The 15,547-nt window shown below is 45.2% G+C and overlaps 1 protein-coding gene across 5 annotated transcripts in view; it reads left to right on the top strand.

Moving 5' to 3' along the window:
- Positions 1–15,547, top strand: part of KDM4B (lysine demethylase 4B) — a 245,295-nt gene that overhangs the window by 151,858 nt on the left and 77,890 nt on the right. For all 5 annotated transcript variants that reach the window (XM_039367097.1, XM_039367105.1, XM_039367087.1 and 2 more), the window contains exon 10: positions 8,751–8,947. In XM_039367097.1, coding sequence (XP_039223031.1) covers positions 8,751–8,947 — 197 coding nt within the window. The remainder of the gene's footprint in view (positions 1–8,750; positions 8,948–15,547) is intronic.

The raw sequence follows: 15,547 nt of genomic DNA, 5'->3' as shown, positions 1-15,547 counted from the left end.
GGGACAGATCGCTGGATGCTACTGCGACTTTCCGAAGCCAATTTGCGTACTTACTGTCAGAATACTGTTAGAATGGAGCATTCAACTAGGTGGAGCGTTTTTACTTTACACACTTGAGCCTGTTAATGAACCCAGCTCAAGGCAAGCGGTACAATTACTGTTTGTTTCACATTCCTTGGCAAGTGCAAATTGCATCCCGCTGGGTAATCTTTTGCCTGGTTTCCGCTTTCCGGACCCAACTAATCCGAGCAGTAAAAACGAAACAAAAAATAATAATTATTATTATCCTTTCATAAATCAGGAACAGAAAACAGTAAAGCTGGAGCAACCTCCTTTTAAAGCCATCTTTTTCAATTTGAACTGCTGTTTCTGTACGGCGGTAAACGAGATTTTACATTAACGTTCCACCCTTTGCTGAACAAATAAAAGTACAAATACGGGCTTATGGGGGGGGGAGTGTATTCCGTCTTCTGTGCGAGAAATACCAAACTGGATTTGGCTTTACATTTTTATCTTATTTTATGACTTTAAAAAAAAGAGAGCCTTAATTTATCTGATTACATGGCATGATTATTAGCAGGCATAAAAGATAATTTAATGCATTCAGGGGACACAATAAAATGTTGATGGGTGGTACTGCAGTTCTAGGCTGCATTAACAGAGGGAGAGAACCAAGATCACGTGAAGTGTTAATGCCACTTTACAATGCCTTGGTAAGGCCACACTTGGAATACGACACCCAGTTTTGGTCACCGCGATGTAAAAAAGATGTTGAGACTCCAGAAAGAGTACAGAGAAGAAGAGCAACAAAAATGATTAGGGTACTGGAGGCTAAAGCATATAAGGAACGGTTGCTGGAATTGGGTATGTCTAGTTCAATGAAGAGAAGGACGAGGGGGGACATGATAGCAGTCTTCCAGTATCTCAGGGGCTGCCCCAAAGAAGAGGGAGTCAAGCTAATCTCCAAAGCACCTGAAGGCAGAACAAGAAGCAACGGATGGAAACTAAATCAAGGAGAGAAGCAACCTAGAACTAAGGAGAGATATCCTAACAGTGAGAACAATTAACCAGTGGAACCACCTGCCTCCAGAAGTTGTGAATGCTTCAGGTTTTTAAGAAGAGACTGGATGGCCATTTGTCTGAAATGGTGTAGGGCAGTGGTGGCAAACCTATGACACGGGTGCCAGAGGCGGCACTCTGAGCCCTCTCTGTGGGCACATGTGCCGTTGCCCCAGCCTCGCCTCCCCCAGCGACCCACTCCTCTCCAGCCCCCCCGAAGGAGAGTCGCCACTGAGCGTGGCCCACACGGAGCAGTGCAGCCAAGGACATGGCAGCCAGGCAGCATTGACAAAACTCTGCCCTCACACCCCATCGTGCACAGTTGATGCACAGCTTCGCAGATTCCCCCCCCCCCAAAAAAAAATATCCCTCCGCTCACATCAACGTGCGCGTAAGGTGTGCGTTGCGATAAGCTCTGAAATTAAATTAGCTCAACAATATCAGTGCTTCAGTCTAGATTTTAAGAAACGCTCCCCGGAGCAGTCCTTCTGAAGCTTCACAAGAGATGTGTCCGTTCATATAAACGAATGATTTGTGTTGCCATTGCAACAACCCATTTAGGAGAGAAAAAAAAAGAGAGAGTCTCTTGCTTTTCGATCATGTTTGCAACATTATTTTTTTTTCTTCTGGAAAAGCATTGAGTCATACCCCTGTATTTCTAAAATGCTCATGGCTGAACATTTTGTCCATTTGATAGGAGCCAAACCTGGGATTGCTGCGCTTCACAGGTGCCAAGGCATTAAAACCAGATATATATATATATATTATTCTTCTACACGTCCCATATGGCTGCAGATCGTACGTTACCTGTTCTCTTCCCTAATTGTGCCAGCCAGCTGGATCCTTCCCGGTATAGACCCGAACCTTTTTTTTGCCAAGTCCAATAACTGCCGTTCTGGTTGAGAAAACGACCCTTCTGTCTCCCTTCAGGATTTTATGCACTCAACTGTTCACATAATAACAACAACCGCGGCTTAACCGGTCAACTTCTGTCACTTGAAGAGGGATGGACTTCAACTCCCAGCTGTGGAATTCTGGGATGTTGAAGTCCCACCCCTCTTAAAGAGTGACCAAGGTAGATGATGGACGGTGGCCATGCCATTAGAACGGTTGCTGGAATTGGGGATGTCTAGTTTAATGAAGGGAAGGACAAGGGGGGACAGGATAGCAGTCTTCCAGTATCTCAGGGGCTGCCCCAAAGAAGAGGGAGTCAAGCTATTCTCCAAAGCGCCTGAAGGCAGGACAAGAAGCAATGGGTGGAAACTAATCAAGGAGAGAAGCAACCTGGAACTAAGGAGAAACTTCCCGACAGTGAGAACAATTAACCAGTGGAACAACCTGCCTCCAGAAGCGGTGAATGCTCCAACACTGGAAGTTTTTAAGAAGAGACTGGACGGCCATTTGTCCAAAATGGTATCGAGTTTCCTGCCTGAGCCAGGGGGTTGGACTAGATGACCACCAAGGTCCCTTCCAACTTTGTGGTTGTTGTTGTTAGTCACTGCTCTTTCTCAAGCACACCATTCTGCATAATTTGTGGGGTTGTGGTGAAGTCCGGTACATTTGCCTCTGTAAGGCACTGTCTTATCGAATGTCAGGCCCATAGTGGACGCCTTCTTGTGCAGAGCACAAGAATTCTGGGAGTTGAACTCCACAAGTCTTAAAACTTGCCAAGTTTGAAGACCCCTGACTTAGTTCAACCCAGGCCCAGCCAAGAGGTGGGGTATCCATAATTCGGATTATCATTACTACTGTAGGTGGGTTTCCTTGTCCATTCAGCTCAACCGAGTTGTTCTGGAACGAAGATCTGCCCAGCCACACAGACACTGTGCTGTAAATGCACAAACAAGCTCGGCAATAACTCCAGCTACAAGCGAAGCAGCCTGCTGTCCTCCGTGCTGCTTTAAGATCGTCAGATGAGGCTTTTCTCCAGCTGTCCGATTTATAGGGAGACTCGCCTGAGAAGTCCCAGCAGCTTCGGACATGAGGTGCCCGCAATGGGTCCTGATCTACGAATGGCTCTCCCAAGGGTGGTCCTTTCAATCCAGGGATAGTTCAGTTGGGGTAGAGACCCGTCAGTTCTGCCTTGCATCGCTGGAGGCACTTTAATTGATTGTTTGACTTTAGCCAGCTTGAATGGTTTTCATTTAATCATCTCACAATTTATTTGCTGGGAATACTTAATTTCTTGCTACCTTTTATCCATCAGCTGTGAAGTGAAACTTATCGCTTAAGCTTTTTTTTTTTTCTTTACTGCAGTAAATATGCTGGTGCCAAGAGAAGGTGTTTTTTTTATTATTATTATTGTCGTCGTTGTTGTTAGTTGCGAAGTCGTGTCCGACCCATCGCAACCCCATGGACAACGTTCCCCCAGGTCTTCCTGTCCTCTACTTTTTATTATTATTTATTTCATTTTGTTTGGTCTTCCGGAAAAAAAAAACCCCGGCTCAGCTATTTTCTTGATGGAGTGGCTGAGGTTTCCTGGAGAAGTAATATTTTGGAACGTGTGGAAAGCCAGGAACGAAAGTCACCCCTGCCCATTTTTTTTTCCCTTTAGGACACAAAACAAATGATGTATAAGTTAAATGTGGGAGGAGGGAGGTGCCCCCCCCCAGTCAGAGTAATAAGAACTCAAATTATAATTTATGTAGAAAGTTGGCATTACATTAATGTAATGAAAGTATGTTGATTTCCTGTATGTGACAAAACAAGGGAATTAACACCGAGGTTAATACTAGACCCACAATCAAACAGTAAATAATATTCTGGTTAAGGGACTACCAACTCAGGCCAACAATCAAATAGTAAATAGTCGAATCAGGGGTGTCAAACTGCCGGCCCGCAGGCCGGACGTGTCATCCGGAAGCCGCACCCCTCCCATTGCCGGCAATGGCAAAACTGTCCCGATACATTGTGCGACGTCACTTGACCTCGCGAGTTTGACATGTCTGGAATCAATAGAAGACTCCCACTAAGACTGATAGGGCAACCCAGTAGTACAGGGGAAGGCAACCTTGGCTCTTATATGACTAGTGGACTTCAACTCCCAGAATTCCTGAGCCAGCATGGCTCAGCTTGGAAACCTCTCCCTTTCCCCTCAGCGTGGCTGGCTCAGGAATTCTGGGAGTTGAAGTCCACCAGTCATAAAAGGGCCAAGTTTGAAGACCCGTGCTGTTAATCTTCGTCCTAGGATAGGGGAAAGCAACCTTGGCTCTTTTCTGACTCGTGGACTTCAACTCCCAGAATTCCTGAGCCAGCCACGCTGAGGGGAAAGGGAGAGGTTTCCAAGCTGAGCCATGCTGGCTCAGGAATTCTGGGAGTTGAAGTCCACGAGTCATAAAAGGGCCAAGTTTGAAGACCCCTGCTCTTAATCTTTATCCTAGGTAGGCAACCTTGGCTCTTTTACGACTCGTGGACTTCAACTCCCAGAATTCCTGAGCCAGCATGGCTCAGCTTGGAAACCTCTCCCTTTCCCCTCAGCATGGCTGGCTCAGGAATTCTGGGAGTTGAATCCACCAGTCATAAAAGAGCCAAGTTTGAAGACCCCTGCTCTTAATCTTTTGCCTACCCCTGGACTAGTATATACACACACAGAGAGCAAACCCCACACCCTTTTGGCACTGTGATCAATCCACAAAGGCAAACGTGTGTGTGTGTGTGTGTGTGTGTGTGTGTGTGTGTGTGTGTGTGTGTGTGTATGTGTGTGTGTTCTCTTTCCAGGCTGCTTCTGGCCCAGGTTCTTTTGTTCAAGGATAGCTCCCCTCCCCATTTTAGAGAAGAGGGGAGGGAACTACTTGCTGCCATGTGGGGAAAAACAAGCAGCATCAAACTGGGGAGAGGGGTAATAACCAGCTTAAGCCAAGGAGGCAGGGAAGGAGGGAGGGAGGGAGGGGAAATATTTATGGCCGGGCCATTTCCAGCAAACCTAATTTGCTTAATGAAAAATTGCAGAGGAAAAAAAAGTTCTGAGAATGTAATTTGGCCAGAGAGACACTGAACCGCAGATGGCGGCTGTGTTTTAGGTTCCTGGCTGGGCTGAAAAAAATCTCCTCAGCACCTCCATCAATCGTGGCTTAAGGGATTTGTATTGAGTAATTTAAAAAAAGGTACCTTGGTTTGTTTCTGGAAGGTTGGGAGGGAGAGAGAGGGGGGGGGACTTGGAAAACAAATCAAGGTATTCCCATATTCCCACATCAGATGGCTTCCCTTCTCTGTGTGGGAGCAAAATGGGGGGAAAGAGAGAGAGAGAGAGAGAGAGAGAGAGAGAGAGAGATGAATCAAGGTATTTCCACATCAGATGGCTTCCCTTCTCTTTGTGGGAGCAAAATGGAGATCAAATGCCCAACCCAGGAGATACACCCCATCTCTAAGTCACCAGTTGCTAATTAATGTGGCTCTTAACAGAAATCATTAACAGAGAACTGAAATGGGCAATGCCTCGTAGGTCCGTAGGTCGTAGAGAAGATGGAGCCCACAAGAACAACCTTGCAAATGAGTCCATAAAACAGCCTTCTCTCTCTCTCTCCTAGAGCCATTTTGTAGATGCCCTGTTTTATGACTCAGAATTCCCCAGCAGGCATGGTAGCCTGAACATTTAGGGGTCACAGCCACAAACCTTCCAGAAGCCATCAGACTGAATAGAAAGTAGAAATTGTGGGGTCTTTGGTGTTCTCTGTGCTTGATGGTTTTCTTGCATCGTCATCATCATCATCATAGTTGGAAGGGACCTTGGAGGTCATCTAGTCCAACCCCCTGCTCAGGCAGGAAACCCTATACCATTTCAGACAAATAGCTGTCCAGTCTCTTCTTTAAAACTTCCAGTGTTGGAGCATTCACCGCTTCTGGAGGCAGGTTGTTCCACTGATTAATTGTTCTCACTGTCAGGAAGTTTCTCCTTAGTCCCAGGTTGCTTCTCTCCTTGGTTAGTTTCCATCTGTTGCTTCTTGTCCTGCCTTCAGGCGCTTTGGAGAATAGCTTGACTCCCTCTTCTTTGGGGCAGCCCCTGAGATATTGGAAGAGTGCTATCATGTACCCCCTTGTCCTTCTCTTTGTTAAACTAGACATACCCAATTCCAGCAGCCGTTCCTTATAGGTTTTAGCCTCCAGACTCCAGACCTCTAATCATGTCACCCTTAGTCCTCCTTTTCATTAAAAACAAGAGTGGCATTTAATGCCACTTGGCTTTCTATATTTTTATACCTGGAAATTGCTGACTAAGCCATCCCACATTATGTTTTAGCCTCCAGTCCCCTGATCATCTTTGTTGCTCTTCTATGCACTCTTTCTAGAGTCTCAGCATCTTTTTTACATCGTGGTGACCAAAACTGGATGCAGTATTCCAAGTGTGGCCTTACCAAGGCCTTGTAAAGTGGTATTAACACTTCACCTGATTTTGATTTTGTCCCTCTGTTCATGCAGCCTAGCACTGTATTGGCCTTTTTGGCAGCTGGCTTATATCTAAGTGATTGTCCACTTAATTGTTGTAACTAGCAGGAAGTTTCTCTTTAATTCCAGGTTGCTTCTCTCTTTGGTTCTCAGATGCCAGAGTTCAAAAGCGCCAACGCTGCTATCCTCCTTCCTCAAAGTTCATAAAATGCCAGCGTACAATTTTATGCAAAACCGGAGCCAAGATAGTCATCTGCTTAGCTTGACTAATCCGTGTTAAATCTCTGTGTGAAACCACTTGTGGCTGTTTGTTATCTCTGTCCTTCAGCCCCAAACTTAACAGCCTGTGTTCTCGGTATCTTGTACCCATTAAGTCTTTGGAGATTCCTTCTTTTCCAATTTTTCTTATTTCTGGTCATTTTTCCCCCCAACCTTCTGGATACCCAGCCAAAGTAACCACTCTGCTCTTTTGTCCTTCAATCTCTCTCTTGTTTTACAGTCTGCACACAATTTTTTTTTTTTTCCTGGAGCGACAACTTGGCAAGATTTTCTTATCTCAATCAGCGTCTCATTTCCGGATGAGGAAAAACGCTTAATAATCTTCCATAGCTAATGTTTGGAACTATTATTTGAAATGTGAAATGTACACCCCCTCTCTCAACACACACACACACACACACACACACACTCCATCAGCCAGGCTTCCTATCCTGAGGAGACAATATTTGTAACTCGGACTTGAACTGTGTGCTCATTGGTGCTTAGTTGCTTTCTTATAGACGTTTCATGACCCAGCTAGGTAACATCAGGGCTTTTTTTCTCACAGAATGCCCAGAACAGAGTTCCAGCACCTTTTTTGGATGGAACCTTGTAGGGTAGGCAAGGCGGGTTGTATGACGTGTGTGAGTTCCCGCACCTTTTTTTTTTTTTTTTACAAAAAAAGCACTGGGTAACATCATCAGTGCTAGAAAGGAGTGGGACTTGCTCTCTGTTTATATAAACAGATCCCTCCCTTTCAGTATTTGTGGGAATGTTCTTGGTGCTTCCTCGATTAAGCTGTTGTTTACTGTTGGATTGTTTGTCTGAATCAGTATTTCATTGATTGGAGTGTCTTTTTTACTACTTGGTGATTGGTCTAGTGCAGGGTTAGGCAACCTTGGCTTTTTTATGATTGATGACGCTGGGGGGAGGAATGTGCATGAGAGTTTAGCTCAGTGTTTCTCAACCTTGACAATTTTAAGGCATGTGAACTTCAACTCCCAGAATTCCACAGCCAGCAATGCTGGCTGTGGAATTCTGGGAGTTGAAGTTCACATGCCTTAAAATTGTCAAGGTTGAGAAACACTGGCTTTAGCTAGACATAACAATACTGAACCTAGCGTGAGAACCAAGGTCATTGAAATAAGAGATGATAAGAATTGGTGGGCTGCAGAACTGGAGGGGAAGCCTGCATTTCAAACTAATTGGAGAATGTGATTTAGGACTGTTAATTGGAGGAGGGAATTGTGCTTTGATACTATGTGCTCAGGGGAGGGGAATTCAGATTTTGGCTTCGGTGCGGTCGCTATGCTTCTCAAATAAAGATTCCTTAAGGTAAGGAATGCCTCGAAGTTCTTTAAAGAGTTTCATCTGTGGGAACCATGACATATTACCTTGATATGTGATATTATTCACATGTTCACCATTTGAATCAGAATAAGACAGTTGGAAGGGACTTTGGAGATCTTCTAGTCCAGCCCCCTGCTAAAGCAGGAAAGCCTGTACCATTTTAGACAAATGGTTGTCCAATCTTTTCTTGAAGACCTCCAAGGATGGTGCACCCACAACTTCTGAAGGCAAGCAGTTCCTCTAGTTATTTGTTCTCCCTGTCAAGAAATTTCTCCTTAGTTCTAGGTTGCATCTCTCCCTGGATTAATTTCCACCCATTGTTTCTTGCCTTGCTTTGTGGTGCTTTGGAGAATAGCTTGACCCCCTCTTCCTTGTAGCAAGCCCTCAAATATTGGGAGATTGCTATCATGTCACCCATGGTCCTTCTCAGTGACGGGATTGAAATATATGAACTGCTGGTTCTCTGTGTGGATGCCACTTCCGGAAGTCCACTCTGGGCCACAAAAAATTAGCTACCGGTTCTGCCGAAGTGGTGCGAACCGGCTGAATCCCACCACCGGTCCTTCTTTTCATTAAACCAGACATACCAAATTCCAGCAACCGTTCCTCGTGTGTTTTAGCCTGATTATCTTTGTTGCTTTTCTCTGTACTCTTTTCTCAGTGTCTTTTTTAGTATGACTCTCTTGAATTTGTTTTTCCAGTGCACCTGTCGGAAAGACACTGTGAAGATCTCCATGGATGTGTTTGTGCGGGTGCTACAACCTGAACGATATGACTTATGGAAACAAGGAAAAGACATCACAGTCTTGGATCACATGAAGCCCACCCCTTTAACATCGCCTGAGCTGGAAGCCTGGAATGAGACCAAAAATGCCTTGAAGGCAAAGATGCTGCGCAGGTAAACAGAAACAAACAAACAAACAAAAAAACCCAACACACCTTACTTGTGCCTCCTTTCTGAATGTTGGCCGGTGCACAGGCACCACCCAAATTGTTTCAACTGAGGATGCCTCAGCTTTGCAGGTATGATGATGCCTGAGCAGCTGGAGAAAAGGATCCTCCCTTCTTGCTTGGTAGGAAGAATTTAAAGTGGAAGGGATATTCCTCTATAACAGTGTTTCCCAAACTTGACAATTTTAAGGCATGTGGACTTCAACTCCCAGAATTGCACAGCCAGCAATGCTGGCTGTGGAATTCTGGGATTTGAAGTCCACATGCCTTAAAATTGTCAAGTTTGGGAAACACTGCTCTATAAATTCTACTCCTTTTCCATAACAACGTTTTTGTGAAGGAGAAAGGGGCAGAAAAAGGAACAACTGTCTGATGAAGATGTACACATTCTGTAATTGGGCAAAACGGGGCATCCTGAGTGATCTTTTCAGGAACATTGATCACTATTTTGAGTACCGTATATTCCGGCGTATAGGGCGACCCGGCGTATAAGACGACCCCCTAGTTCGACGCCGGGTCGCAAGACGATCGATGCCGAGTCGCAAGACGATCGACGCCGAGTCGCATGCCTAGAAAGTCGTCTTATACGCCGGAAGCTATCTTATTTCCGGCGTATAAGACTACTCGGCGTATAAGACGACCCCTGAGTTTGGCGCCTGTTGCAACGCTCTCAAAAGTCATCTTATATGCCAGAATATACGGTATGCTAAATACCTCCATGTCATTCATCATACTCCCCTCTCTCTCTTTATCGATCTATTGATCTGTCAATCTCTATCTCTCATCTATTTAACTATCATTTATCTATGGTGCAGTGGTTAGAACCTATCTATTTATCTCTATCATCTCTCTATCTATCTAATTATATCATCTATCTAACTATATCATCTCTATCTATTTATCTCTATCACCTCTATCTCTATCATATCTCTATTTCTCTCTCTCTCTCTCACATCTATCTATCTATCTATCTATCTATCTATCTATCTATCTATCTATCTATCTATCTATCTATCTATCTAAATACGAGAGATAGGTAAGAAGGAATTCTGGGAGTTGTAGTCCACACATTTTTAAGAGAACCTAAGGCAAGGGAGCTTCTGGTTAGGCCATATAGGCTGGAGGTTAGTACACCCACATTTCACAGAGGCACTGAAATGCAGCGTTTTAAAACTCTTTTAATTACAGATAGTCCTCGACATGGAACCACAATTAAGGCCAAAGTTTTTCATTGCTAAGCGAGTTTTGGCCCAGTTCAAAACCTTGGTTGCCACAGTTGTTAAGTGAATCCCTGCAGCTCTTAAGTTAGTAACACGCTTGTTCAGTGAACCCGGTGTCCCCATTGAGTTTGTTTGCCAGAAGGTCACAAAGGGGGGGTTCACACATGACCACAGGACACTGCGACTGTCGTACGTATGAACCCCTTGCCAAGCATCTGAAGTTTAACCACATGACTTGTGAGGGTGTTGCAATGGTCATGAGGGTGAAAACAGGTAGTAAATCACTTTTTCCGATGCCGCTGCAACTTTGAATGGTCACTAAATGAATGGTTATAAACCAAGGACTTGTTGTTGTTAGTTGCGAAGTTGTGTCCGACCCCTGGCGACCCCATGGACAACATTCCTCCAGGCCTTCCTGTTCTCTACCATCTTCTGGAGTCCATTTAAGCTCACGCCTACTGCTTTAGTGACTCCATCCAGCCACCTCGTTCTCTGTCGTCCCCTTCTTCTATTGCCCTCAATCTTTCCCAGCATTAGGCCCTTCTCCAGGGAGTCCTTCCTTCTCATTAGGTGGCCAAAGGACTTGAGTTTCCACTTCAGGATCTGTCCTTCTAAAGAGCAGTCGGGGTTGATCTACCAGTAAATAAATTAATAATCTTCCTAATAATCCACCCTCAAGAGCTGCTTACAGCCCTTGGACCAACAGCCTTCCACTTTCTCATTTATCTCTGCAATTTAATCATCATAGTAACCCACAACCCATTTTTCCTCCCTTCACCCCCCCCCCCCCATTGCAGTCCATACCCACAATTTTCTCCTGTGATATTAAATGAAAAAACATATTTTCTCTGCTCCGGCTGAGTTGCTAGTCTGCTTGGAAACCTCTATGACTATAAATCAGCTATTTGGATCGAACGGACTGCTGGCTGGGGATCCTGCTTTTCAAGTCGACTTTTTAATATTTCCTTCTCTTTCCTGGGATGTAGCTGTTGACTGTTGCTGCCTATCAAGTACGATACACTGGGGTGGAAAATTTGTCAGGGCTTCTGTTTGTTTGAGCTGTCCGTTTTCTGAAGGAAATTTCCTTCCCTGTGCAGACAACGACGCCCGATAACAACGAACACCCCCCCCAAAAATGTGTATTCTGGCATGTGAAAATTTTGGAAATGTTTTTTGTTTCGGTAGCCAGGATTTATTTATCACTCAGCCATTGAATCCTATCTGCGGGGAGAGCCTTGCTTCATTTTTTTGTCTCCCAACTGGCCTAGCTTAGTGGAAGTTATTGGGTTGACACAGTTGCTGTTTACATAATGGTTAATTGATTGTGGCAAAAGCTTAATTGGTCAACAGAGCGGGTTGTCAATAGTGAGCAGTGATCCCATTTCACAAGGCTTCAGTTGGAGGAGTTTAGAGTTTAGAGTTTGGGCAGCTGTGTCAGGGAGATAATCAAGTGGGCCACCAATTCTTCTGCTTCCCCCACAGTCAACGTGGCATTAAAGCAATATTAGAACTAAGGAGAAACTTCCTGACAGTGAGAACGATTAACCAGTGGAACTATCTGCCTCCAGAAGCGATGGATGCTCCAACACTGGAAGTTTTTAAGAAGAGACTGGACAGCCATTTGTTCGAAATGGTGTAGGGTTTCCTGCCTGAGCAGGGGGCTGGACTAGATGACCTCCAAGGTCCCTTCCATCATCATCATCATCTATTATTATTATGAATCATCACACAGTCAGCCAGATGTTCAGACTGGATTTGGCATTTTGTCTACCTATCGAGTCCTTACCCAGGACCTGGGATAGGCAGATGTGGATGTTTGATGGTATTACAGTATCGTCGCAGGATGGAAGCAGTTCCTAATAAGGCCGCCTTTTGCAATTGACTAATAGCGAATTTGTCAATGCCAATGGTGTTCAAGTGGTGCTCCAGTTGTTTTGGGATTGCACCCAAGGAGCCTATGACTATTGGTACTACCCTTGCTTGCTTTTGCCACAGTCTTTCTATTTCTATTTGTAGGTCTTTGTATTTTGTTATCTTCTCCAGTTCTTTCTCGTCTATTCTGCTGTCTCCAGGCACTGCCACGTCCACTATCCAGACTTTTTTGTCTTTCTTATCGACAATTGTTAAGTCTGGGGTGTTATGTTGCAGGTGCTTGTCTGTTTGAATTCTGAAGTCCCAGAGCAGTTTAATTTTATCATTTTCTATGACTTTCTCTATTTTATGATCCCACCAGTTTTTGCTTACAGGCAAATGATATTTTTTGCAGATCTTCCAATGCACCATTGTTGCTACTTTGTCATGCCGCTGCTTGTAATCAGTCTGTGCAATCTTCTTGCAACAGCTTACCAGGTGTCCACTGTTTCTTCAGCTTCTTTGCATAGGCGGCACTTACTGTCTGTTGCTGTCTATTAATAATAATAATAATAATAATAATAATAATAATAATAATAATAATAAGAAGAATAATAATAATAATAATAATAATAATAATAATAATAATAATAATAATAATAATAATAATAGGCCTCCAGATCATCTCCAGGGCCCAAGCCCAACTCATAATTTTATGAGTCTGAATTTTTCAAAGGGAAAGAACATCATACCTTCTTGAACAATATATAAAGGACTGAGTCTTCCTCAAAGGATATTGGCTGAGGAGTCTTGGTTTCCTGTGGAGGAGGAGATGGGAAGATTGGTGGAGTCTTCTCCAGAAGTGGAACAGATCCTGAAAAAAAAAAAGAATCTCGCCTCAATTATGGGGTCCTCATCACTCCTGGTGGAGAAGTCTCTTGTCCATCCTTCAATAACTTGGCAACGGATGGAAACTAATGAAGGAGAGAAGCAATCTAGAACTAAGGAGAAACTTCCTGACAGTGAGAACAATTCACCAGTGGAACAACCTGCCTCCAGGAGCAGTGAATGCTCCAACATTGGGGGTTTTCAAGAAGAGACTGGAGAGCCATTTGTCTGAAATGGTATAGGGGTTCCTGCCTGAGCAGGGGGTTGGACTAGATGACCTGCAAGGTCCCTTCCAACTTTATTACTATTATTATTAAAAGGAGAAAAATCTTCACACAAGGCAGCTCAGTATCAAAGGTGGTCTTCGACTCACGACCACGGTTGAGCCCCAACATTTCCCTCGCTAAGCAAGACAATTCTTCCGGGAGCTGTGCCCCATTTGGCCACCTTCCTTGCCAACTGTTCTTCACGGCAGGTGTTAAGTGAGCCACACGGTCGTTAAGTGAATCTGGCTTCACTCATTGACTTTGCTCGGAAGAAGGTCACAAAAAGGGGATCACGTGACCCCCGGGGACACCGCAAACCATCGTAAATGTGAGCCAGTTTGCCGAGCGTCTGAATTTTGCATCATGTGGCCTTGGGGGATGCTGCAACGGTCGTAAGGGTGGAAAAAACAGTCGTAAGTGACTTGTTTCAGTGCCGCCATCACTTTGAGCAGTCACTAAACGAATGGTTGTAAGTCGAGGCACACCTGTACAAGTTGCACTGGAGAAACTAGGACGGCACAGACCTGCAGAGTCTTTTCTACCTTTACGCTCTTGATGCGCCTAAAACGTGCTTTAGAGTGTAAAGCAGTGGTTCTCAACCTGTGGGTCGGGACCCCATTTGGGGTCGAACAACCATTTCACGGGGGTCGCCAAACAACGCAGTCCGCCATTTTTTCCCCCTTTTCCTTAGCTGTGCTACTCCCTTTTATTCTATTGGCTTTTGAAAGCCAATAGAATAGACTCTCTTGAATAGAGTCTAATTCTATTGGCTTTCAAAAGCCAATAGGAATTGTCCAGGCTGTCTCTGCCCTGCTGAGCCTGCCAAAAGTCCCATTCTGCAAACGGTGCTGCACCAGTTGAGTAGTCCTCGACCTACGACCGGTTGAGTAGTCCTCGACTTACGACCGGTTGGGGGGGGTCGCGGCATTAAAAAGGTTGAGAACCACTGCTTTAGAGTGTAAAGGGTAATCCTCAACTTATGACCAGTTGCTAGGTGGCCAAAGTTGCAGCAGACCCCCCCCCCAAAAAAAGTTATTTAGGATCTGATTCTGTGGTTACGGCCATTGCCCCCGACGTTTGCTCATCTTTACGACTGACCTCAGGGATGCTGAAGCACTCCACTAGCTGTCTCCCCTTCATCCCCCTCCCCATTAAGCCTTCCCACCCCATCGGGTCTCCCACCATCCTCCTCCTCCTCACCTTTTCAAAGATCTCCAGCACTCCTCAGGTTAGGGAAGGAGAACAAGGCCACGTAACTCGATCCCAGAAGCGGCCACCATTTTCCGAGTAGACGCCTTGAATTGTGGCGATTCTGAAAATGGCGCACGCTTCTGGGATCCTGCCGTTCTCCCTAAACCAAGCAAGGGAAGGCGAATAAGCCATCTCTCAGGGGAAAGGAGACGTAGGCGCCAACCAGCCACCTCCTCCCTGGCTGTGAAATAAAGAGTAGGGGGTTGGGGAGTGGCCTGTTGCCGCAGACAAACCATCCATTTTCCAGGTCACATCAATCAAATTGGATTCCTTTGCCAAAACCAGGTGTGTCAGGGCAAGCGGCTCTGTCTCTGATAGGTAGTGAAGTTGCCTCAGCCGGTGTGTGAACAGGGACTGTTTCTGCTTGGCTGAATCCTTGAAAGACTTTCTATCTGGAGTTCTCAAGAGACTGTTCTTGCCCCGTGTCGGAAGGGGAAAAGACTTTCCTTTGTCCCTGCTTGTCATGGTTCTGGATGTTTTTGCTTTGACAACAGTTGGAGATGCAACCATTTTCTTCTTATGTTTTATTTTTAGAGCAGTGGTTCTCAACCTGTGGGTCGCGACCCCTTTGGGGGTCGAACAACCCTTTCACAGGTCGCCTAAGACCATGGGAAAATTTTTATTTTATTTTATTTATTTTATTAAAATTTATAGACCGCCCCACTCCCGCAGGACTCCAGGTGGGTTTACAATAAAAACACAACATAACTTGACAAACAAACAATACAGTAACATTCATCCAGGGGTCAGATTTTATAAACCCCAGGCCTGCCGGAAAAGCCAGGTCTTAAGCAGCTTGCGGAAAACCAACAGGGTGGGAGCGGTCCTAATCTCCGGGGGGAGCTGGTTCCAAGACGTGGGCGCCATCACAGAGAAGGCCCTCCCCCGAGGCCCTGCCAAATGGCACTGCTTGGCCGACGGGACCTGAAGGAGGCCCAGCCTGTGGGATCTAACCGGACGAAGGGAACTATGAGGTAGTAGGCGGTCTCGCATATAGCCTGGTCCTGAGCCATATAGGGCTTTAAAGGTAATAACCAACACCTTGAATTGGACCCAGAGACCAATAGGCAA

Source organism: Crotalus tigris, unplaced genomic scaffold (genome assembly GCF_016545835.1).
Source record: "Crotalus tigris isolate CLP2741 ecotype Arizona unplaced genomic scaffold, ASM1654583v1 scf7180000017599.838750, whole genome shotgun sequence".
NCBI classification, from domain to species: Eukaryota; Metazoa; Chordata; class Lepidosauria; order Squamata; family Viperidae; genus Crotalus; species Crotalus tigris.
Note: the sequence above shows the minus strand (reverse complement) of the source record. Positions and strands in the feature narration are given on the sequence as shown.